The 25,656-nt window shown below is 43.9% G+C and overlaps 1 protein-coding gene across 1 annotated transcript in view; it reads left to right on the top strand.

The window, feature by feature from the left end:
- The window catches only part of LOC118391011 (serine/arginine repetitive matrix protein 3), a 176,703-nt gene that overhangs the window by 131,802 nt on the left and 19,245 nt on the right, over positions 1-25,656 (top strand). Inside the window, exons 3-7 of the mRNA XM_035781915.2 lie at positions 375-476; positions 9,987-10,103; positions 17,419-17,499; positions 18,148-18,216; positions 25,539-25,574. Of these exons, the coding sequence (XP_035637808.1) occupies positions 375-476; positions 9,987-10,103; positions 17,419-17,499; positions 18,148-18,216; positions 25,539-25,574 (405 nt within the window). The remainder of the gene's footprint in view (positions 1-374; positions 477-9,986; positions 10,104-17,418; positions 17,500-18,147; positions 18,217-25,538; positions 25,575-25,656) is intronic.

Below are 25,656 nucleotides of genomic sequence, written 5' to 3'. Positions count from 1 at the left end.
TGTGTGTGTGTGTGTGTGTGTGTGTGTGTGTGTGTGTGTGTGTGTGTGTGTGTGTGTGTGTGTGTGTGTGTGTGTGTATTAATATCCTCATGGGTACCAGAAGTCCTCACAAGGATAGTAAAACGAGGTAAATTCTCGTTCGTGGGGGCATTTTCCACATCCCCACGAGGACAAAAGCTATTTTAAGATTACAGGTTAGGGTTAGAGAAAATGGGATTTTGAGTTTAAATCAATTTTAGGTCCCCTCAACGATAGATAAACATATGCTGTGCGCGTGCTTGCGTGTGTGCCTGCGACTGTGTGTGTGTGTGTGTCTCTGTGTGTGCCTTGAGTGTGTTGGTCTACACCCACTGAGTGTGTGTTCTCTCCTGTAGGTACTCTGAGGAGGAGATCAGGCAGAAGGTCGGCACCTTCAGACAGATGCTGATGGAGAAAGAGGGGGTAATCACCAGAGAGGGAGCACATACACGCCCACCGTAAGTCACACTCTCCTCCGTATCGCTCTGTTGCTCTCTCTTTCTCTTTATATCTGTCTCTCTCTCTGTCTCTCTCCCTCCTTTCAGGCTGTATCACAACCGGCCATTATTGGGAGTCCCATAGGCGGCGCACAATTGGCCCAGCGTTGTCCAGGTTTGGCCGGTGTAGGCCGTCATTTTAAATAAGAATTTGTTATTAACTGACTTGCCTAAAATAAAGGTTAAAATATATATACAGTTGATGTCGGACGTTTATATTCACACACACGTACATATTTCAATTATAATTCACTGTTTCACAATTACAGTGGGTCAGAAGTTTGCATACACTAAGTTGACTGTGCCTTTAAACAGCTTGGAAAATTCCAGAAAATTATGTCATGGCTTTAGAAGCTTCTGGCTAATTGTCATAATTTGAGTCAATTGGAGGTGTACCTGTGGATGTATTTCAAGGCCTACCTTCAAACTCAGTGCCTCTTTGCTTGACATCAAAATCAAAAGAAATCAGCCGAGACCTCAAAAATGGTAGACCTCCACAAGTCTGCTTCATCCTTGGAAGCAATTTCCAAACACCCGAAGGTACCACGTTCATCTGTATAAACAATAGTACGCAAGTATAAACACCATGCGACCAGGCAGCCATCATACCGCTCAGGAAGGAGACGCGTTCTGTCTCCTAGAGATGAATGTACTTTGCTGCAAAAAGTGCAAATCAATCCCAGAACAACAGCAAAGGACCTTGTGAAGATGCTACAGGAAACAGGTACAAAAGTATCTATATCCACAGTAAAACAAGTCCCATATCGACATAACCTGAAAGGCCGCTCAGCAAGGAAGAAGCCACTGCTCCAAAACCGCCATAAAAAAAGCCAGACTACGGTTTGCAACAGCACATGAGGACAAAGATTGTACTTTTTGGAGAAATGTCCTCTGGTCTGATGAAACAAAAATAGAACTGTTTGGCCATAATAACCATCGTTATGTTTGGAGGAAAAAGGGGGAGGCTTGCAAGCCGAAGAACACCATTCCAACCGTGAAGCACGGGGGTGGCAGCATCATGTTGTGGGGGTGCTTTGCTGCAGGAGGGACTGGTGCTCTTCACAAAATAGATGGCATCATGAGGAAAGAAAATTATGTGGATATATTGAAGCAACATCTAAAGACATCAGTCAGGAAGTTAAAGCTTGGTCTTCCAAATTGACATTGACCCCAAGCATACTTCCAAAGTTGTGGCAAAATGGCTTAAGGACAACAAAGTCAAGGTATTGGAGTGGCCATCACAAAGCCCTGACCTCAATCCTATAGAACATTTGTGGGCAGAACTGAAAAAGCGTGTGCGAGCAAGTAGGCCTACAAACCTGACTCAGTTACACCAGCTCTGTCAGGAGGAATGGGCCAAAATTCACCCATCTTATTGTGGGAATCTTGTGGAAGGCCAAGTTAAACAATTTAAAGGCAAATCTACCAAATACTAATTGAGTGTATGTAAACTTCTGACCCACTGGGAATGTTATGAAATAAATAAAAGCTGAAATAAATCATTCTCTCTACAATTATTCTGGCATTTCACAGTCTTAAAATAAAGTGGTGATCCTAACTGACCTAAAACAGAGAATTTTTACTTGGATTAAATGTCAGGAATTGTGAAAAACTGAGTTTGAATGTATGTATATATAATTCACACACGCAACCCACTTCATATCGTTATGTGTATTTTCAGTTAAATTGTAACTCTGCCCCTTCCCTATGCCCCATGTATCAATTGAAATAGAATATGAGCATAGCCAGAAGGTTATCACTGAGCACCCTTCCTATTTTATAGGCCTGTCAGATCAGTTTCTCCAGTCCTGTCGTCCCATCTCAGAGCTAATGATGTGTAATGTTTCTGATGCCCGTATCATCACAGAGGGCTGACTAATGATTGTCTCTCCCTGTCATGCATTGTCACCTTGACTGTGACCTGACGTTTGCCTATGCATCAATTCGAGAGAGAGAGAGAGAGAGAGAGAGAGAGAGAGAGAGAGAGAGAGAGAGAGATGAATTTGGCCCTGTTCCTGAGGCATAGACATAATTCTCCCTTCTGCGGCATTCATAGCTCAGAAAAGCCTTGGTGTGGAAAATTGAGACAGGAGGGTAGCAATTAGCAAAAGAGTTTTCTCCTTTGAGCCAAGTTTACTGACTCCCGCTGTTTCTCACACACACAAACACACATTTGCGTCATTTAGCAGAAGCTCTAATCCGGAGCGACTTACAGTAGTGAGTGCGTACATTTTCATATTTGTTCGTGCTGATCCCTTGTGGGAATCAAACCCACAACCCTGGCGTTGCAAGTGCCATGCTCTATCTACCAACTGAGCCACACGGGAGCAAAACACACACACACATTTTGAATTAGTGTCTTGGAGACAGGGTTTTTGGTCAGTTATCATTTTCCAGCCATAAAATAAATTAAATCCGGAGTTACTTTACAACTTCCTCCTGTGGTTTCCATGGGGATAAGGAGCAGTAGGGTGCAGTAGTAGCAGTTGCTTGTCTGTTGTTTCATGCAGAACCATCAGAATGCTACTGCTCCCATAGGCAATAATGTCTGCTCTGCATTGACCAATCATGATCAGACCTCAGCAAAAAGCCTTCCTCATTAGTGATTCTGACCAGGAAGAACACACACAGATTCTGCAGAACAAGCAATAACCACCACCACTTGACAGTCTTTATCCCTTACTGCCAAGTGTTCCTCGTATTTCAGTTCCACCATGCTCCTCCATTGATTTCAGCCTGAGCTCAGGGGATGGTAGGGTACAAACATTTCTCTCTTTCTCTCTCTCTCTGCTTGTGTGTGTCTGTCTGTTTTGTATGTAATCTGCAAAATCTATGTAGACTGAATTCTAATATACTCTTATTCAGTGGGGCAAAAAAAGTATTTAGTCAGCCACCAATTGTGCAAGTTCTCCCACTTAAAAAGATGAGAGAGGCCTGTAATTTTCATTATAGGTACACTTCAACCTATGACAGACAAAATGTGAAAAGAAAATCCAGAAAATCACATTGTAGGATTTTTTATGAATTTATTTGCAAATTATGGTGGAAAATAAGTATTTGGTCAACAACAAAAGTTTATCTCAATACTTTGTTATATACCCTTTGTTGGCAATGACAGAGGTCAAACGTTTTCTGTAAGTCTTCACAAGGTTTTCACACACTGTTGCTGGTATTTTGGCCCATTCCTCCATGCAGATCTCCTTTAGAGCAGTGATGTTTTGGGGCTGTTGCTGGGCAACACAGACTTTCAACTCCCTCCAAAGATTTTCTATGGGGTTGAGATCTGGAGACTGGCTAGGCCACTCCAGGACTTTGAAATGCTTCTTACGAAGCCACTCCTTCGTTGCCCGGGCGGTGTGTTTGGGATCATTGTCATGCTGAAAGACCCAGCCACGTTTCATCTTCAATGCCCTTGCTGATGGAAGGAGGTTTTCACTCAAAATCTCACGATACATGGCCCCATTCAAACTTTCCTTTACACGGATCAGTCGTCCTGGTCCCTTTGCAGAAAAACAGCCCTAAAGCATGATGTTTCCACCCCCATGCTTCACAGTAGGTATGGTGTTCTTTGGATGCAACTCAGCATTCTTTGTCCTCCAAACAAAAAGTTATATTTTGGTTTCATCTGACCATATGACATTCTCCCAATCTTCTTCTGGATCATCCAAATGCTCTCTAGCAAACTTCATACGGGCCTGGACATGTACTGGCTTAAGCAGGGGGACACGTCTGGCACTGCAGGATTTGAGTCCCTGGCGGCGTAGTGTGTTACTGATGGTAGGCTTTGTTACTTTAGTCCCAGCTCTCTGCAGGTCATTCACTAGGTCGCCCCGTGTGGTTCTGTAATTTTTGCTCACCGTTGTTGTGATCATTTTGAGATCTTGCGTGGAGCCCCAGATCGAGGGAGATTATCAGTGGTCTTGTATGTCTTCCATTTCCTAATAATTGCTCCCACAGTTGATTTCTTCAAACCAAGCTGCTTACCTATTGCAAATTCAGTTTTCCCAGCCTGGTGCAGGTCTACAATTCTTTTTCTGGTGTCCTTTGACAGCTCTTTGGTCTTGGCCATAGTGGAGATTGGAGTGTGACTTTTTGAGGTTGTGGACAGGTGTCTTTTATACTGATAACAAGTTCAAACAGTTGCCATTAATACAGGTAACGATTGGAGGACAGAGGAGCCTCTTAAAGAAGACGATACAGGTCTGTGAGAGCCAGAAATCTTGCTTGTTTGTAGGTGACCAAATACTTATTTTCCACCATAATTTGCAAATAAATTCATTAAAAATCCTACAATGTGATTTTATGGATTTTTTTCTGATTTTGTCTGTCATCGTTGAAGTGTACTTATGATGAAAATTACAGGCCTCTCTCATCTTTTTAAGTGGGAGAACTTGCACAATTGGTGGCTGACTAAATACTTTTTTGCCCCACTGTATATGTTTGTCATATTTTTGCTGATGTAATGAGAATAGGAAATGCAGATTGTTTTGGTGTTGGGCAAAGGATATGTATGTTTGTGGACATGGAAGTCAGTGATTTATCTTTACCGTAGGTTAATGAGGTAATACAAATGTGATGTGACAAATTATTAGGCCCTTAGTTGACTAAAATGGCTCAGAGACAATAACTAGATGAAATCATTAATCAAATGCCAAAAATGTAACTAAGACTTAATAATACTATTTTAGTCAAATGACTAAGACTAGACAAAAAACTAAAGGAGTGCCAATATTCACATTGCTTCAGAGACCCTAAAATGGTTCCCCTATGGCAGGGGTGTCAAACTCCAAGGAGGGCAGAGTGTCTGTGGGTTTTGGGGTTTTCCTTTCAGTTAAGACCTACACAAACACGTGAGGAGAGTTCCTTACTATGCTGAACCAAAATCTAAACGCGACATGCAACAATTTAAACGATTTTACGGAGTTACAGTTCATATATGGAAATCAGTTAATTTAAATAAATTCATTAGGCCCTAATCTATGGATTTTACATGACTGGGCAGGGGTGCAGCCGGTCTGGGCTGGGCTAGCGTGGTTACACGGGGTCTGCAGTTGTGAGGCCGGTTGGACGTACTGCCAAATTCACTAAAACGACGTTGGAGGCAGCTTGTGGTAGAGAAATTAACAGTAAATTATCTGGCAAAAACTCTGGTGGACATTCTTGCAGTCAGCATGCCAATTGCACACTCGCTCAACTTGAGACATCTGTGGCATTGTGTTGTGTGACAAAACCGCACATTTTATTGTTCCCAGCACAAGGTGCACCTGTGTAATGATCAGGCTGTTTAATCAGCTTCTTGTCAGGTGGAGGGACTATTTTGGCAAAAAATAAATGCTCACAAGCAGATATGTAAAGCTTTTTGTGTAAATGGAACATTTATTTTATTTCATCTCATTTTTTTATTTAACCTTTATTTAACCAGGTAGGCCAGTTGAGAACAAGTTCTCATTTACAACCGCGACCTGGCTGTCACACCCTGGCCATAGAGAGGTTTTTATTCTCTATTTTTGATTAGGCCAGGGCATTCTAGTTTCTTTATTTCTATGTTGGTGTGGTTCCCAATCAGAGGCAGCTGTCTATCGTTGTCTCTGATTGGGGATCATATATAAGTAGTTTTTTTTCATTTGGGTTTTGTGGGTAGTTATTTTCTGTTTTACCTGTCAGAACTGTTCACTTTCGTTACTTTGTTTGAGTGTTTTTGACATTAAATAAAATGATGAACACTTACCACGCTGCGCTTTGGTCCACTATTCCTTACGACAACGAGCGTTACACTGGCTGGCCAAGATAAAGCAAATCAGTGTGACAAAAAACAACACAGAGTTACACATAAACAAACGTACAGTCAATAACACAATAGAGAAGAAAAATAGAAAAATCTATGTACAGTGTGTGCAAATGTAGAAGAGTATGAAGGTAGGCAATAAATAGGCCATAGAGGTGAAATAATTACAATTTAGCATTAATACTGGAGTGACAGATGTGCAGATGATGATGTGCAAGTAGAGATACTGGGGTGCAAAAGAGGACGAGGGTAGGTAATAATATGGGGATGAGGTGGTTCGGTGTGCTATTTACAGATTGGCAGGTACAGTGATGACTGGTATAGTGATCGGTAAGCTGCTCTGACAGCTGATGCTTAAAGTTAGAGAGGGAGATATAAGACTCCAGCTTCAGAGATTTTTGCAATTCGTTCCAGTCATTCCAGTCAAAACTGGAAGGAAAGGCGGCCAAAGGAAGTGTTGGCTTTGGGGAGGACCAGTGCAATATACCTGCTGGAGCGCATGCTACGGGTGGATGTTGCTATCGGTAGGATAGTCAGTTTTATGGTTGTATGTTTGGCAGCATGAGTGAAGGGGGCTTTGTTGTGAAATAGGAAGCCAATTCTAGATTTAATTTTGGATTGAAGATGCTTAATGTGACTCTGGATGGAGAGTTTACAGTCTAACCAGACACCTAGGTATTTGTAGTTGTCCACATATTCTAGGTCAGAACCGTTCAGCGAAGTGATGCTAGTCGGGTGGGAGGGTGCGGGCAGCAATCGATTGAAGAGCATGCACTTAGTTTTACTAGCATCAAAAGCAGTTGGAGGACACGGAAGGAGTGTTGTATGGCGTTGAAGCGCGTTTGGAGGTTTGTTAGCATATCACCAGAGGAACATAGGAGGAGTAGGATAAGAGTATGGCTAAAGGCTAAAATAACTGGTTGTCTAATGCGTTCGGAACAGAGAGTAAAAGGAGCAGATTTCTGGGCACGTAAGAGGCAAGGCATAATGTACAGACAAGGGTATAGTAGGATGTGAGTACAGTGGTGGTAAGCCTAGGCATTGAGTGATGATGAGAGAGGTTTTGTCTCTAGAGGCACCATTTAAGCCGGGTTACCTCTGTGGGGGTGGAACAAAAGGGCTAGCTAGCTAAGACATATTGAGCAGGACTGGAGGCTCTACAGTGAAATAAGACAAAAATGACTAACCAAAACAGCAATAGACAAGGCATATTGACATTAGGCAACAGCATGTGAAGCCGAGTGAGTAGCTAGGCGAGCTGGAGGCACGGCGATTCAGACTGCTAGCAGATGGACCTCAGGGGGACGTCGCAACGGGAGAGCCTGTTGAAACCCCCTCAGGCGGTTACGTCGGCAGACAAGTCGTGATGGAACGGCAGGGCTCCGTGTCGGCAGCAAAGGGTCCAGGCCAATTGGCAAAAGAGGTATTGAAGCCCAGGAATTGTCTGATGGTTCTCTTCGCCTAGCCGGGAGATGGTTCTTGCTCGAGGCTAGCTCCAGGCTAACTGGTGCTTGCTTTGGGACAGAGACGTTAGCCAGGAGTAGCCACTCGGACAGCAGCTAGATAGCTGCAATGATCTGGAGTAAAGGTAGCTTGCGGTAGGAGCTTGTGGTAGGAATCCAGAGATGTGGTAGAGAAAAGCAGTCCGATATGCTCTGGGTTGAAATCGCACTGTGCAGACTGGCAGGAATTGACCAGGCTGAGGCTGGCAGATGTCCGAGTTAACGGTGATGACCGCTAGCAGTGGCTAACTGACTAGTAGCTAGTTAGCTGGCAATCTTCTGAAGGGGGTTCCGGTTCTAAGAAATAGCAGATCCATACCAAATTGGGTGAGGCGGGTTGCAGGAGAGTATGATCAGTCCGTAGATGGAAATTGAGATTAAAAATGTTACAAATATATACGAACTATGTACGAACAAAAACAATATATACACAAGACAATCAGAACAGACATCCCATTGCTATGCCATCTTGGAAATGGGGACCAACACCTAAAACCTGGGTCCAACACTTTATATGTTGCATTTATATTTTTGTTCAGTATAATTAGTGACCTTAATTCATCAATAAAATACAAGGGTGGAGCGAAAACCCGCAGACACTCAGCCCTCTGTGGAATGAATTTGACACACCAGCCCTATGGCATCGTTCTCAAGAGCCTTATTTGGTTCCAACCTGCACCTTTATTTTGAATTGTACATTGAAAACCGAGAGCATCCATCCCCATTCTTCTTAACTCTGATGTTGATCTCACTCTCACACCAACACTACTTACTACTTACAGCTAGCTGTCTTGTCTATTTCCATCACGTTCAGCTTGCATGGGAGTTCTTGTTTTCACTGATTTGAAATCTCTTCAGATGATTTCATACTGAAAATGATCATACCTCTCTAACTAAATTAGACCAGGGCATGCATCTATCTCTAAGGTGTGCATGTGGTTATTTAATATTTGTCTGTTATGCGTTACACTATTGTGATCAGTGGTGCTCAGACAATTAACAGGTTTAGTGTCCTCCTCTCCCAAATGAACAGAGCTACAAAAGGGACCTCCTCCCCCCTTCATTGCTAAAGATGATACATGTTTTATTGTCACATACACACGATAGGTGCAGGAAATAGTGTTGTTTTACAGGGTCAGCCATAGTAGTAGGGTTAAGTGCCTTGCTCGAGGGCACATTGACAGATTTTTCACCTTGTCGGCTCAGGTATTCAAACCAGCAACCTTTCAGTTACTGTCCCAATGCTCTAACCGCCAGGCTACCTGCCGCCTCAACCCGTCACGCAAGATTATTAATAAGAAAGATTCGAACATGTTTCAACTCTTAAATGTTATGGAATGTTGCTATGTGTTCCCACTTTATATATGTAATAGCCTAACATGAAAGAATTGACAGGGCAAAGATTTTTTTTACATGTACCTAATTAATGTAGACCCATTTAACAATGTTATAATGTGGTTAATGTGTTGTGTTTATATACAGGCATTATAACCCCCACCTTGACAGATGTTAAACAATGCAGGGGTCCAGTTAGGAAAGTGGATTTTATACTGTGGAGTTAATTCCCTTAAGGCAGCTGTTTGGAATTGAATGAATCAGACGTTAACACATTGTTGTTATAAATAAACTTGGTTGAATGGTAATCTTTTAAAATGTTCACACGTTCAATGGCTCATTTATGGCATTCATCCCCCCTCATATGTGTGCGTGTTCCATGTGCCCTCCTCTCTCTGTGTGGGTGTACTGTTCATGGCCAGATGAGATGGATCAGCAGAGGGCACATGGTGCAGGCCAGGAAGTGAAAGGGATGGGGGAATTAGGGGGGGGGGTAGGAGTGCAACACAGCCATCTGCATGCGTGAGAGATGGTATGAGATGGAGAGATATGTTAACACTAGGATGGAGAGATGTTAACAGTCACATTTTAAGGTCAGATTATAGTTATTTTATTTGTGCTCCGACAAGAACATTTGGACTCGGATAAGGAAAAGATTTGTGTTAGAACAAAGGATTTTGTATCACGGAATGTTTAGAAAATAGGGTTCATTTTCGGAGTCGTTCTGAGCCGCATGCAGCTGCTGTGTTCCTCAGTTCTTGTCATTTTTACCACACATACACCCAATTCCTGGTCTCTGGTCTCCCATTGGCTGCTTCCAGTGACCTATGACCTGTGTTTTCTCTGTAGGGTCAAACATATGGTCCATGGAGAGCATGGAGAGGAGCAGACCGACCCAACCCTGGCTGAAGGTTACCAGGAGGACACAGACTGGCATGGAGACTACTACGATAAAGACGGTTATAGGTATGGAACAACCACACGTATTCTCACTCATACACACACATGTATAGTACACACACATTTATATTTACATGTACGCACGCATGCACACACACAAAAACACAATCACACACACACTCACTGACCAATAACTGAGAATGGTCTTGGAGGGGATGGCTGCCGTTTTACATGCTCCTTAACAACTGTGCGATCTAATTAGTTTTTTCACGTTTGTAACTTATTTTTTTAACTTATTTTGTACATAATGTTGCTGCTACCGTCTCTTATGACCGAAAATAACTTCTGGACATCAGAACAGCGATTACACACCTCGAACTGGACAAATCATTTTTCTTTAACGAGTCCGATGCAAAGGATATACTGCTTTCTTGAGAACTGGCCCAAATCCCTGTCATTTGCGTAAAGAAAAGACGGAGAAAAAGGGGACGGAGGTCGGGCTGCCTTCTGAGAATTCCATAGGCGAGTGACTAAACCTCCACTACCATCCGTTCTATTGGCCAACGTGCAATCATTGGAGAAAAAAATAGATAGTTTAGGTTTAATGTCCCTTTAAACTTACATTTACATTTAAGTCATTTAGCAGACGCTCTTATCCAGAGCGACTTACAAATTGGTGCATTCACCTTATGACATCCAGTGGAACAGCCACTTTACAATAGTACATCTAAATCTTTTAAGGGGGGGTGAGAAGGATTACTTTATCCTATCCTAGGTATTCCTTAAAGAGGTGGGGTTTCAGGTGTCTCCGGAAGGTGGTGATTGACTCCGCTGTCCTGGCGTCGTGAGGGAGTTTGTTCCACCATTGGGGGCCAGAGCAGCGAACAGTTTTGACTGGGCTGAGCGGGAACTGTACTTCCTCAGTGGTAGGGAGGCGAGCAGGCCAGAGGTGGATGAACGCAGTGCCCTTGTTTGGGTGTAGGGCCTGATCAGAGCCTGGAGGTACTGAGGTGCCGTTCCCCTCACAGCTCCGTAGGCAAGCACCATGGTCTTGTAGCGGATGCGAGCTTCAACTGGAAGCCAGTGGAGAGAGCGGAGGAGCGGGGTGACGTGAGAGAACTTGGGAAGGTTGAACACCAGACGGGCTGCGGCGTTCTGGATGAGTTGTAGGGGTTTAATGGCACAGGCAGGGAGCCCAGCCAACAGCCCAGTTGCAGTAATCCAGACGGGAGATGACAAGTGCCTGGATTAGGACCTGCGCCGCTTCCTGTGTGAGGCAGGGTCGTACTCTGCGGATGTTGTAGAGCATGAACCTACAGGAACGGGCCACCGCCTTGATGTTAGTTGAGAACGACAGGGTGTTGTCCAGGATCACGCCAAGGTTCTTAGCGCTCTGGGAGGAGGACACAATGGAGTTGTCAACCGTGATGGCGAGATCATGGAACGGGCAGTCCTTCCCCGGGAGGAAGAGCAGCTCCGTCTTGCCGAGGTTCAGCGTGAGGTGGTGATCCGTCATCCATACTGATATGTCTGCCAGACATGCAGAGATGCAATTCGCCACCTGGTCATCAGAAGGGGGAAAGGAGAAGATTAATTGTGTGTCGTCTGCATAGCAATGATAGGAGAGACCATGTGAGGTTATGACAGAGCCAAGTGACTTGGTGTATAGCGAGAATAGGAGAGGGCCTAGAACAGAGCCCTGGGGGACACCAGTGGTGAGAGCGCGTGGTGAGGAGACAGATTCTCGCCACGCCACCTGGTAGGAGCGACCTGTCAGGTAGGACGCAATCCAAGCGTGGGCCGCGCCGGAGATGCCCAACTCGGAGAGGGTGGAGAGGAGGATCTGATGGTTCACAGTATCGAAGGCAGCCGATAGGTCTAGAAGGATGAGAGCAGAGGAGAGAGAGTTAGCTTTAGCAGTGCGGAGCGCTCCGTGATACAGAGAAGAGCCGTCTCAGTTGAATGACTAGTCTTGAAACCTGACTGATTTGGATCAAGAAGGTCATTCTGAGAGAGATAGCGGGAGAGCTGGCCAAGGACGGCACGTTCAAGAGTTTTGGAGAGAAAAGAAAGAAGGGATACTGGTCTGTAGTTGTTGACATCGGAGGGATCGAGTGTAGGTTTTTTCAGAAGGGGTGCAACTCTCGCTCTCTTGAAGACGGAAGGGACGTAGCCAGCGGTCAGGGATGAGTTGATGAGCGAGGTGAGGTAAGGGAGAAGGTCTCCGGAAATGTTCTGGAGAACAGAGGAGGGGATAGGGTCAAGCGGGCAGGTTGTTGGGCGGCCGGCCGTCACAAGACGCAAGATTTCATCTGGAGAGAGAGGGGAGAAAGAGGTCAGAGCACAGGGTAGGGCAGTGTGAGCAGAACCAGCGGTGTCGTTTGACTTAGCAAACGAGGATCGGATGTCGTCAACCTTCTTTTCAAAATGGTTGACGAAGTCATCTGCAGAGAGGGAGGAGGGGGGGGAGGAGGATTCAGGAGGGAGGAGAAGGTGGCAAAGAGCTTCCTAGGGTTAGAGGCAGATGCTTGGAATTTAGAGTGGTAGAAAGTGGCTTTGGCAGCAGAGACAGAGGAGGAAAATGTAGAGAGGAGGGAGTGAAAGGATGCCAGGTCCGCAGGGAGGCGAGTTTTCCTCCATTTCCGCTGTAATATCTTATGTTTCATGAGTCGTGGCTGAACGACAACACGGATAATATAGAACTGGCGGGATTTTCCATGCATTGGCAGGACAGAGAAGCTACTTCTGGTAAGATGAGGGACAGGGGTGTGTGTCTATTTGTCAGTAACAGCTGGTGCGTGATGTCTAATATTAAAGAAGTCTCAAGGTATTGCTCGCCTGAGGTAGGATACCTTATGATAAGCTGTAGACCACACTATCTACCAAGAGAGTTCTCATCTATATTATTCGTAGCTGTCTATTTACCACCACAAACCAATGCTGGCACAAAGATGAGTGATGATGATGAGTGGCAAGAAAATGCTCATCCAGAAGTGGCGCTCCTAGTGGCCGGGGATTTTAATGCAGGCAAACTTAAATCCGTTTGACCTCATTTCTACCAGCATGTCATATGTGCAACCAGAGGGAAAAAAACTCTAGACCACCTTTACTCCACACATAGAGATGCATACAAAGATCTCCCCGCCCTCCATTTGGCAAATCTGACCATAATTCTATCCTCCTGATTCCTGCCTACAAGCAAAAACTCAAGCAGGAAGTACCAGTGACTCGCTCAAAACGGAAGTGGTCAGATGATGCAGATGCTATGCTACAGGACTGTATTGCTAGCACAGACTGGAATATGTTCCGTGATTCCTCCAACGGCATTGAGAAGTATACCACTTCATCGACTTCATCAATAAGTGCATTGATGACATCGTCCCCACAGTGGCCGTACGTACATATCCCACCCTCAGACAAACCATCAAACAGGCAAAGCATCAATACAGGATTAAGATTGAATCCTACTACACCAGCTCTGACGATCTTCGGATGTGGCAGGGCTTGAAAACTATTACGGACTACAAAGGGAAACCCTTTGAGCTGCCCAGTGACGCGAGCCTACCAGTTGTGCAAAATGCCTTTATGCAAGCTTCGAGGCAAGCAACACTGACACATGCATGAGAGCACCAGCTGTTCCGGATGACTGTGTGATAACATTCTCGGTAGGCGATGTGAGCAAGACCTTTATACAGGTCAACATTCACAAAGCCACGGGGCCAGATGGATTACCAGGACATGTACGCAAAGCATGCGCAGACCAACTGGCAAGTGTCTTCACTGACATTTTCAACCTCTCCCTGACAGAGTTTATAATACCTACATGTTTCAAGCAGACCAGCATGGTCCCTGTACCCAAGGAAGCAAAGGTAACCTGCCTAAATTATTACTGCCCCGTAGCGCTCAGGTCGATAGCCATGAAGTGCTTTGAAAGGCTGGTCATGGCTCACATCAACAGCATCATCCCGCATACTCTAGACCCACTCCAATTCGCATACCGCACCAACAGATCCACAGATGACGCAATCTCAATCGCGCTCCACACCTATGTGAGAATGCTGTTCATTGACTACAGCTCAGCGTTCAACACCATAGTGCCCACAAAGCTCATCACTACGCTAAGGACCCTGGGACTAAACATCTCCCTCTGTAACTCGATCCTGGACTTCCGGACGTGCTGTCCCCAGGTTGTAAGGTTAGGCAACAACACATCTACCATGCTGATCCACAACACAGGGGCCCTCAGGGGTGTGTGCTTAGTCCCCTCTTGTACTCCCTGTTCACCCTCGAATCCGTGGCCAAGCACAACTCCAACACCATCATTAAGTTTGCTGACGACACAACAGTGGTAGGCCTGATTAGCAACAACGATGAGACCTGGCAGTGTGTTGCCAGGAAAACAACCTCTCACTCAATGTGAGTAAGACAAAGGAGCTGAACGTGGACAACAGGAAAAGGCGGGCCAAACGGGCCCCCATTAACATCGACGGGGCTGTAGTGGAGCCGGTCGAGAGTTTCAAGTTCCTTGGTGTCCATATAACCATCAAACTATCATGGTCCAAACACATCAAGTCAGTCGTGAAGAGGGCACGACAACACCTTCAGGAGACTGAAAAGATTTGGCATAGGTCCCCAGATCTTCAAAAGGTTCTACAGCTGCACCATCGAGAGCATCCTGACCAGTTGCGTCACCGCCTGGTATGGCAACTGCTCGGCATCTGACCGTAAGGCACTACAGAGGGTTGTGCGTACGACCCAGTACATCACTGGGGCCAAGCTTCCTGCCATCCAGGACCTATATACTTGGCGGTGTCAGAGGAAAGCCCCAAAAAATGTCAAAGACTCCAGTCACCCAAGTTATAGACTGTTCTCTCTGCTACCGCACGGCAAGCGTTACCGGAGCACCAAGTCTAGAACCAAAAGGCTCCTCAACAGCTTCTACCCCCAAGCCATACGACTGCAGAACAATTAATCAAATGCCCTCCCGGAATATTTACATTGACCCCCCCCCCCATTTGTTTTTACACTGCTGCTACTCGCTGTTTATTATCTATGCATAGTCACTTTACCCCTACATGTACAAATTACCTCGACTAACCGGTACCCCCATACGTTGACTCAGTACCGGTACTCACTGTATATAGCCTCATTATTGTTATTTTATTGTGTTACTTTTTATTATGTTTTACTTTAGCTTATTTGGTAAATATTTTCTTAACACTTTCTTCAACTGCATTGTTGGTTAAGGGCTTGTAAGTAAGCATTGTATTCGGTGCTTGTGACAAATAAAGTTTGATTTGATATGATACCATTTTAGCCGGGCCGGTGAAATATACCTCCATTTACGTTTTGGGTCATGGCTTCCCTATGTTGTGTCAACATGGCCCCAAAACAGCTTAAAATGTTTGTATTTGTTTTGGGAACACATTTAATCAACTACCAAAACCATATGGCCTTTTGTTTATGATTGTCACGTTCTTTCAAAATCGAACCCAGAAGCAGACCAGGACAAGGAGAGTACGAAGAAGGTGAGTATTTATTTACAAGTGAATGGGTAGATATATCCAGGTGGCGTAGCGGGCAGCGGTGGTGAGTTGATGGGAGTAAATAGGTGGATCCAATGGGGTAGCGGAATTCTCCGACGACCAGACGGGAATGGGGTAAATGATCCCGGTGAGTAATGTTCATGGCTAACGATCCGGCAGGGAATGGATGTCAGGTCCGGGCTTATGAAGAGGAGAGATGATGATCAGGACCAGGTGTGCAGATAGCTGATGGGATACAGGTGCGGGTAATCAGAACTCCCAACTGGCGACATTGCCCGGCAACCAGACAGGGTGCGTTCCAGGACGCCGGAAAAAACACTCCAGGACAGAACACAGGCAAAAAACAGACTCAGGAAACGGGATTCGTGACAGTGATTGCAAAAATTATGAGAAAACGCCAACATTTGCAGTAAAATGTTGATATTTTCACTTTCAAAGGGTTGTATTAAATACAAGGTTTCCTTTTACACTCTAAAAAAGCTATATGCGTTTTCCCTAAAGTCTACTGATTACAATAATACATATGATATTATTTACTGTGTCACTTTTAAGAAATGTCAGGAAGCCTGCCCCATACACCACTCCTACACAGCACATGTGTGCCACAGATAGGGGAGCGGAGGTGAGAGGCCTGCCAGTACAGGAGCTTACCTCCAAGCCCTCCGGAGAGGATGTAGTCCATGCTGTCAGCGATTAAGGTCTGCGGTACACAGACACACACACACACACACACACACATGAATGCGCATAGACAGACACAAGTACAGACAAAGCACGCACGCACACACACTACCCACCTCTTGAGATGGAAATCCGATCAGCCTTTACCTCATCCTCTCCATGTGGCCTTTGCCGTTTCATATACACTTAAATATACAAAAGTATGTGGACAGCCCTTCAAATTAGTAGATGTGACTATTTCAGCTACACCCGTTGTTGATAGCTGTATAAAATTGAGCACACAGCCATGCAATCTCCATAGACAAACATTGGCCAACAACATTGGCCAACCTCACTAATGTTCTTGTGGCTGAATGGAAGCTAGTCCCTGCAATGTTCCAACATCTAGTGTAAAGCTTTCCCAGAAGTGGAGGCTGTTATAGCAGCAAAGAAGGGACCAACTCCACATTAATGCCCATGATTTTGGAATGAGATGTTTGATGATCAGGTGTCCACATACTTTTGTAGTGTCATGTAGTGTATATGCAGATTAGATAGATATCAGTTGAAGAGGGCTCTTCAGACCAAGTGCCATAGCCTTCAGAATGCACCCCCACACAAATACACACACACACACACACACACACACACACACACACACACACACACACACACACACACACACACACACACACACACACACACACACACACACACACACACACACACACACACACACTTCGTACAGGGAATTCTGACATACACATTCAAAAGACAAACAACAATGTAGTGTACTACATTGTTGTTTGTCTTTTGAAGTATAGCCAATACACCATGGATTCATTAGAATGTATTATCGGAATTACATTTTCCCAGAAATTAATAATTGTATGCCAGATTGCCAGAGGCAGTATGAAGTGGTACGCTCCCATGCACTTGCATGCACTGTATGGATTGTCGCATCACTCAGAGGACATTAAGCTTGCTCGCCTGGGGAAAATCTTGCCTGTAGCTGATCAATTTATTTGTGACTGAAGATTACTGTAATGACAAACGCTTGTATGTTTCGCTCACTGAATACTCTCCCCTCCAACTCTCTCATTTCTCTTTTTTTCTCTTTATTTCTCCCTCTCTCTTTCTCTCTCCCTCTCTCTCTCTCTGCCTGGCTACCATAGAATGAAGAGGAAATCTAGCAGCTCTCCATCTCCTCGACCAAAGAAGAGGAAGAAAAAGAAATCTGGTCGCAGAAGGAGTCGGTCAGTGGCCTCACAAGATGTAGAACTATTCTTCCTCAGTGATGAGATATGCATTATGCTGTTGTTACACTGCGTTTGAATCATTGCATATGTATTGTGTGTGTATTCCCTTTAAACACAAAGATGGGCAGGGCCATGGACACCGACGTGATGGTAGATACAGATTGGAATTGAAAAAGAGTAAGACGCTCCCTGTTATTCCTCAAGGTCGTCAAGGGGGTGAGAGAGATTGGTCTGGATGACAGACAGAGAGAGAGAGGCAGTGCTACAGATGAAATTGAGAGACCGACTGTAGGGAGAGAAGAGCACAGGTGAATAGAGACATGTATGACACAGAAATCTCTGGCCGCTCTCAAGGACTCTTGGTGAAGAGAACTGGCAAAGCTACTAGAGGAAATGTAACGATGAAATGTAAGGAATAGAATGGAGGACTGGGTTCATTGTTCACTTTGACAGTACAGACCATTCTCTGAAGAAATAATGTATGAGTGGCCCTGCTATATCATTAATAGTGGCAAGGTTAGAGGTGTGCTTTGCTACGTTTTCTCAACAATCTTTCAATTCCTTCTGGATAGGCTTTATTGTGTAGGACTGCTCTTCTTTCGCTCTCTTCATCTCTCTCTCTCTCTCTCCCCATGTCTCCTCCAGGTTCGACAGCTCCTCTCCCTCCCGCAGAGAGAAGAAGAAGAAAAGTGGAAAGAAACACAAGCGAGACAGGTGTGTATGTGTGTGCATGCACTTTTCATGAACATTCATCCTCTAGGTCAGGGGTGTCAAAGTCAAATGGACGGAGGGCCAAATAAAAAATTTAGCTACAAGCCGAGGGCCGGACTGTTCGAATGTTCATTGAAAATTTTTTAAATGACGCATATAGTCTAGTGAACCTAATTGAACCTACTGAAAACCTAACAAATATATTCCAATATGATCAGATAAATAAAGCAATATTTTCTTATGGCTCTGTCAGTAATCTTTAATTTTCAACAGACACAAAAGACAAATTTCCTTTATATAAAAATCCCCATAACATTAACATTAAATGAAAGAAACCGGTATTCAAGGCACCATCAGTAGCCTATATTTTCTATTTTAGCAAAAGTGGGCTAAATTTACTTCAAAGAAAAAAACAATAATAGCAATTTTCTATCATCCACTCAACTGAAATATTTTTAAAATATAATTGGATTGAAATACAATAAAATAAAGTGCAAAAATCTATTAATCAAAAACAACACTTTGTTTAAGGAGAAGTAACATGCAGTGAAAACAAATATTAAACTTTAACTTTTAAACTTGAACTGAGTAAAAACTCTAAATATGTGATTGCACAGTAATGTTCACTTGTTTGAGGTTGAGGGTGATACTTGGTGGTGTCCCATCTTTTCCACAAGTTCATCAATGTTCGGGGTAAGGCTCTGAGCTGAGGAAATCCTCAGAATTGAGTGGAGGTGTTCAGCAGTAAGTCGACTTCTGTGTGATGTTTTGTTCAAGTTCATCAAAGAAAACAGTTGTTCACACAGGTATGTGCTGCCAAACATAGACAACGTTTGAGCAGCCTGGATGCGCAGCTGGGGCATTGTGTCGGGGAGGAAACGGGCGAACTCCGCAGCACCCACTGCCGCATATTTTGCCCTCAGTGCATCATTGCATTGGAGGTCAATCAACTCCATTTGGAGGTTTGGTGGTGAGCTTTCCACGTCAACAGCAAATGGGTTACCGAGCAGTTCCAACCTGCTTTTTTGTGCTTCAAAGTCAGCAAATCGGCGTCGAAAGTCAGCGGCAAGCATACCTATTTTATCAGCCAACTGTGCGCTCGGGAACGCACTGGTAGAGAGCTTCTCTTTCATGGTCTGGCAGCTGGGAAAGTGGCTCAAATTTTCTTTCCGCATCTGCGTCTCCCACAGAGTCAGTTTGGTTTTAAATGCCTTCACTGTACTGTACATATCAGAGATGACACGATCCCGACCCTGCAGCTGCAAGTTCATTGCATTCAGATGACTCGTAATGTCACACAGAAAAGCCATTTCACACAGAAACATTTCGTCTCGGAGTTGTGTTGTGTCTTTCCCTTTGCTGTCCAAGAACAGACAAATCTCCTCACGAAGCTCGAAACATCTTTGAAGCACCTTTCCCTGGCTTAGCCATCGCACCTCTGTGTGATAAGGCAAATCACCATGCTCCGTTTCTAACTCCGTCAGAAATGCCTTGAACTGGCGGTGATTCAAACCTTTGGCTCTGATAAAGTTAACTGTGCGCGTGATGATGCTCATTACATGCTCCATTTTCAAGGCTTTACCGCACAACGCTTCCTGGTGTATGATACAATGATAAGCTGTCAGCTCACCTGTCGCGTTTTCCTCTTGCATCTTTTCCCGTATCTTCGCCACCAGTCCGCTCCTGTGTCCACACATCGCAGGTGCTCCGTCGGTTGTCAAACCCACGAGTTTTTCCCAAGGCAGCTCCATCTCATTTACACATCTTGACACCTCTTCATACAAATCATGCCCCGTAGTTGTGCCATGCATAGGACGTAAAGCCAAAAACTCCTCTGTCACGCTTAGGCTGGAGTCCACTCCGCGGATGAAAATTGACAACTGGGCAATGTCAGAAATGTCGGTGCTCTCATCCACAGCCAAGGAATATGCAATGAAATCTTTTCCCTTTTTCACAAGCTGCTCTTTTAGATTGATGGACAACTGGTCTACTCTCGGCAATGGTGTTTCTGCTCAGACTCACATTTAAAAAGAGTTGCCTTTTTTCTGGGCAAACTTCGTCACAAACTTTAATCATGCAGTTTTTGATGAAATCCCCCTCCGTAAATGGCCGGGCTGATTTAGCGATCTCTTCTGCCAAAATAAAACTGGCCTTGACAGCAGCCTGGCCTTGTGATTTGGCTTTTTGAACAGAGCCTGTCGAGATTTGAGGCCTCGTTTTAATTCCTCTGCCTTTTGTAGCCTTTGTTCCATGTCCATATTCTTGTTTTTGTCCGCGTGTTTCGTTTCATAATGTCGTCTCAGATTATACTCTTTCAGTACCGCCACACTTTCTCCACACAGAAGACACACAGGTTTTCCAGCTACCTCCGTGAACAAATACTCCGACTCCCACCTTGTTTGAAACCCCGGTTCTCAGTGTCCACCTTCCGTTTTGCCATTTTTGATGGGTATCTGAAAGTTAATTTTACTGTGATGCTGACAACTGCTGTGCCAATAAATATTGAAATGAAGCAGCCTACTGCTCGGTGCGTCACCGTTGCATTGTGGGAAATGTAGTATTGGTGCGTGTAAAAGATCTGCGGGCTGCCGGCTTGCTGCGGTCTGCGGGCCGGTTCTAATAATAAATCAAGATCATCCCAGGGGCCGTAAAAAACCTTCTCGCGGGCCGGATGTGGCCCGCGGGCCTTGACTCTGACATATGTGCTCTAGGTTAATCATAGAATTTTTCATTTAATTTTACCTTTATTTTACTAGGCAAGTCAGTTAAGAACAAATTCTTATTTTCAATGACGGCCTAGGAACAGTGGGTTAACTGCCTGTTCAGGGGCAGAACGACATATTTGTACCTTGTCAGCTCAGGGATTTGAACTCGCAACCTTTCGGTTACTAGTCCAATGCTCTTACCACTAGGCTACCCTGCCGCCCCAATGTGAGCATACCCTGATGCTTTTCAGCATAACAGGGGAAAGGTGCTCAGCTGAGGGACTTAGGGATAAAAAACTCGAGCTCTGCCATTACTCAGTACTGTACTTTCACTACTCACTTTCCTATAGGCCCAAATAGTATAGCCACAAATAAGCTATGTTTTCTAGAAAACAACAGACTATATATGACCGACCTGCTCGATTCGGCTTTATGTAGCAACATTTGAAAATGTGTTTATTACAATGGATAAAAGCAGAGACAGAGCTGCAAAATAGTATATCATACACTGCATTTGAGGAACAATGGGAAAGTAATTCTGCTCTGAAAGTTGATAAACTTGTAACCTCACTTTTGAGAAAATGGCCCTTGAATGTTTTGGTACCTACTGGAGAGCTCTTCTTTGTCTACACCCATTCAGCATCGTTCACACCCTCTTAATAAGCCTCAGCACCACCCGCCTATGGATTCACATGTAAGGCCATGTACTAAACAACCGAAGATTTTAAGACTAAAAGCTGGTTTATACTACATACATCGACAGTTGTTGCAGTGATATCATGAACATTATATTGTCGTCCAACATCAAACTTGTCGTTGTCGTTATGAAAAAGTATAAACACGAAAACTACAGACTGCATGACATCAGTCGGGTGGTCCAAAATAGCATCACTAGTATATTTTAACACCAATGAACCCACCCGTTTAAAAATTAATCTAGCAAACCAGGCAACTAAAATGTTGGTTTGTTTCTAGCTTGATAGCTAGCTAGCGAGCTAATGTTAAGTTAGCTGGCCATCCATTTCAAATAATGACCATATCATATAGCTGACAACGTCTTCACTTTAGCTCATTTGTCTTCATTATTACAGGAAAATAAATTCACAACAAGATCATCATTTACAAGTTAATAGCAAGCCAATTGAAGAAAATAGCTTACGGTTGTGAGTGTGACGAAATGAAACCAGGTCATTCTACTAGAGAATTTTTGAACTTGGACACTGTCTTGTAGGCCTAACGTTATGTCCTAATCTGACTTTGGTGCAGGTCATGTTGTTCTTCACATTACCGTCTCTGGTAAACACACACTATATCAATTAAAATCAACGTTTATTTGTCACATTCACAGGATACAGAAGGTGTAGTGAAATGGTTACTTGTATAGTGGGGTCTTTTGTTTAGACATATAGCTAGCTAAACAATTAACCATAATTCCAACTCATAACTTTACTACCCTGCATGAATCTGCAGGTCGCTAACCAACCAAGTTCAATGTTAGCTAGCTAGCTAACAACCGGCTACAACTAGCAAAGCAAATGGCTCTGAGATAGGAATAATATTACTACACAGATCATACACGTAACGTTAGCTAACGAGCTAGCAAGCTAACAGTACGCTTTAACTTGAATTGAAAATGGCAAAATTAGAAACGTATAATATCTGAAAATGTAGCTAGCTAGACTGTCTTACATGCATGGATGATTCTCCCTCTCTGTCATGGATGCTTCTCCCTCTGTCACTTAGTTTGAAGATTTAATCCGGAGACAGGTGTTTTATACAACAGCCTTCTGGGTGTTCTCTTTTTGACTCCCTCTGCATACTTGCAATCAACCACCATAATTTTCTCCATCATAATCTAATTCCACCAGGCATTCCACTGATTTCAAAACTCATTCCTCCAGAAAGTCGAGAGCAACACTTTTGTAGTTCTACTATGTGATATCTTTAAAAAAATCTGCGTTCGAAAGGATTACCTACACATACTGACCAGCTCATGTTATAGACAGAAACGTGCTACATGGCAGACCAATCCAAACTTATCTCTCGTCATGTCCAGCCCATTCATTATCTCAGTCAATCATGGCAAACGGGAAGGTTTCTGACTTTTTCTATGGCTAAACCAACTCGTAATTTAAAAATTGTATTAGTATTTACAGATGGCGTACAAGTTTGTTTTTTAAGGCACATGAAATTTCACATGTTCCAGAAGGCATTTCTTCCAAAAAACGTTTTTTTATTTTTTATTTAAAGTTTATGTTCAAATGCCTCTCCTGTGATGTAGTGAAGCGTGACATAAGCCTATGTTTCCTGAAACGATCACATATTATTGATAAGGATATTGAAACTCAAAGTGAGATGTAGGATATTGGAGAGGATATTCTTCCAGCGCATTCATTCATTATTGATGATGTTTAATAAAACCTTGAAAAAATGTTGCTTATACTTTTCTTACGAAGCAATCCTCCTCCGTCCATAAAGCAATAATTATAGTGTCAGCACAAAATGAAAAAGAGAATGGAGAGAGAGAAAATGAGAAAGAGAGCTCAGCAGAGAATAATACTGCTTCGCCCAGGGATATCATAAGGACAGTAAGCAATTCTAAATAGCACATTCCTCCTCCTTTTTTTGTCTAGCTCTTTTTCTCTCCTTCTCTATTTCTCTCTACCTACCTCTCTCTCTCTTTAATTCTTTCTCTCTTGTGGGGGCTAAACTCATTCTCCTAATAACCAAGCCTGTATGAGAGCCGCAAAAGAAGAAAAATGAGCCTCTCACCAAATTGCAGAGCATCGCTGTGCTGCCCCCCCAAATTAACCCCTCAACACCCCTACCCTCCTCACACTTATAAACCTCTCCTCCTCCCCCTCTCTCCCACCTTTAGCCTCTCTCTCTCCCCTCCTCATATTTCTCCAAACATCCACTGCATTGCAGGTATTGTCTACACATGAATAATGAATGGTTAGATAGGGGGAGAAGGAGGAGGTAGGTGCGTCCCTCGAGTTAGGTAGCCTGTGATATGCTCTACTGTGTGTGTCTGTTGGGGCATTGGCGAAGGCAGTGGAGGGGGAGGGGAGCTTTTTCCGATGCAGTTGTAACAATCTGAACTATGAGCTGCTATGGCGTCCACCAACCAATACTCACTTTATTACACCGCCAACATAGAAAAGTCACTTTCTAACAACAGAAGATGACGTTTTCTTTAGTTTGGGCTCCCATTTCAAGTGTAGCATAGCGCTGTATATTCCTTCAATTAGGAGAAAAGGAGGGAGGAGAGCGATAGAGGAGGGTGTTAATAATGTAGGGTTCTAAGACTTGATGCTATGGAGATAGTCAAGGACAAAAAAGACACCAAGAAACCAAGTTCAGGTTATTTAATAACGACTGGTCATGGAAAAGAGCATTACAAGCAGAGGCTTTTGTCTGTGAACACACTATATAGAGGAGGCTCTCCCTCCTTACATCCTGTGGGATCTCTGCCTAAACAGAAGCATAAATTACAATAGACAACCCAATGTATACATTAAACCCACATTCCTTGTGGTGGGTCTTTCTAACACTGATGTCACCCCAGCTAAACCTCTCCAGTTCAGGGGCGGCAGATAGTCTAGTGGTTAGCCGAAAGGTTGCTGGGATCCAATCCCCGAGCTGACATGGTAAAAATCTGTCGTTCTGCCCCTGAACAAGGCAGTTAGCCCACTGTTCCCCGGTAGGCCGTCATTATACATAAGAATTTGACTTGCCCAGTTAAATAAAGGTAAAAATAAGTATAAATAAAACATTTCAATAAAATAACTTAAGCCATAATGGTGGTAAGCTAACAGACTCCCAAAGGCCCCTTGTAGTCTATATGGTACACTGTATGGTTAACATAGGCTACTATTTGGTTACAGCCCTATAATAAGAAGAGCACTATTAGGGGACATTATGTTTGACAATTGATGGGAGTAAAATAAATTAAAGGCGAAGCCTCCTTAGAGCCCCCAGTCTGTTCTCTCTGGTGGAACAACAACATGGTTTACATCCCAAATGGCACCCTATTCCCTATTTAGTGCACTACTTCAATAGGGAAGAGGGTGCCATTTTGGGACACCCACATGGTCTCATAGCCTAGACGCCCCGACAATTCTTCACTGGCCCTATATTACTCTGACAGCTTTATTAGTCTCTTTCTCTTCACTAGCGCAGACCTGACATAGTTTTTGTGTTCCTCTCTCCTTGTGGTACATGTGCCAGGTGTATTATGTGTATGTGTCTATGTCCACATAAGGTGAATACAGTGTTGTGTAAAAAGAGGGAAAAGAAGAGCTTTTGTTGTCCAGTCTGACTTATCACCATGGCAACAGTAGTGTGAACATACTAAGGACTTTGAAGTACTGTATGTAGTCAGTCAAGCATATATCCCCTCATTATATATCCCCTTATTAAGGTCTAGAGAGATGGTCAGGCTAACTGGAGTTCAGTGTGTGTAACAGAGGTTTAATCATTTGAATAAAAATAACACATGCCATTTAGCAGACGCTTTTATCCAAAGCAACTTGCGTGCGTGCATTTTATGTGCGGGTGGTCCTGGAAATTGCACTACCAACTGAGCTACAGATGACTCAGGTTTCTCTTTCTCTGTAGGTCGACATCTGGTTCCAGGAGAAAGAGGAGATACAGGTGGGGATGCAGATCAATAAAGTACTCTGTGTACTGTACAGTCCACATCACATAGGTTTTACAGACAGGGACACTATGTCAA

The sequence above is a fragment of the Oncorhynchus keta genome, chromosome 12 (genome assembly GCF_023373465.1).
Source record: "Oncorhynchus keta strain PuntledgeMale-10-30-2019 chromosome 12, Oket_V2, whole genome shotgun sequence".
In the NCBI taxonomy this organism is placed as follows: Eukaryota; Metazoa; Chordata; class Actinopteri; order Salmoniformes; family Salmonidae; genus Oncorhynchus; species Oncorhynchus keta.
The sequence above is the reverse complement of the archived record's forward strand: the minus strand, read 5'-3'. Positions and strand labels throughout refer to the sequence as shown.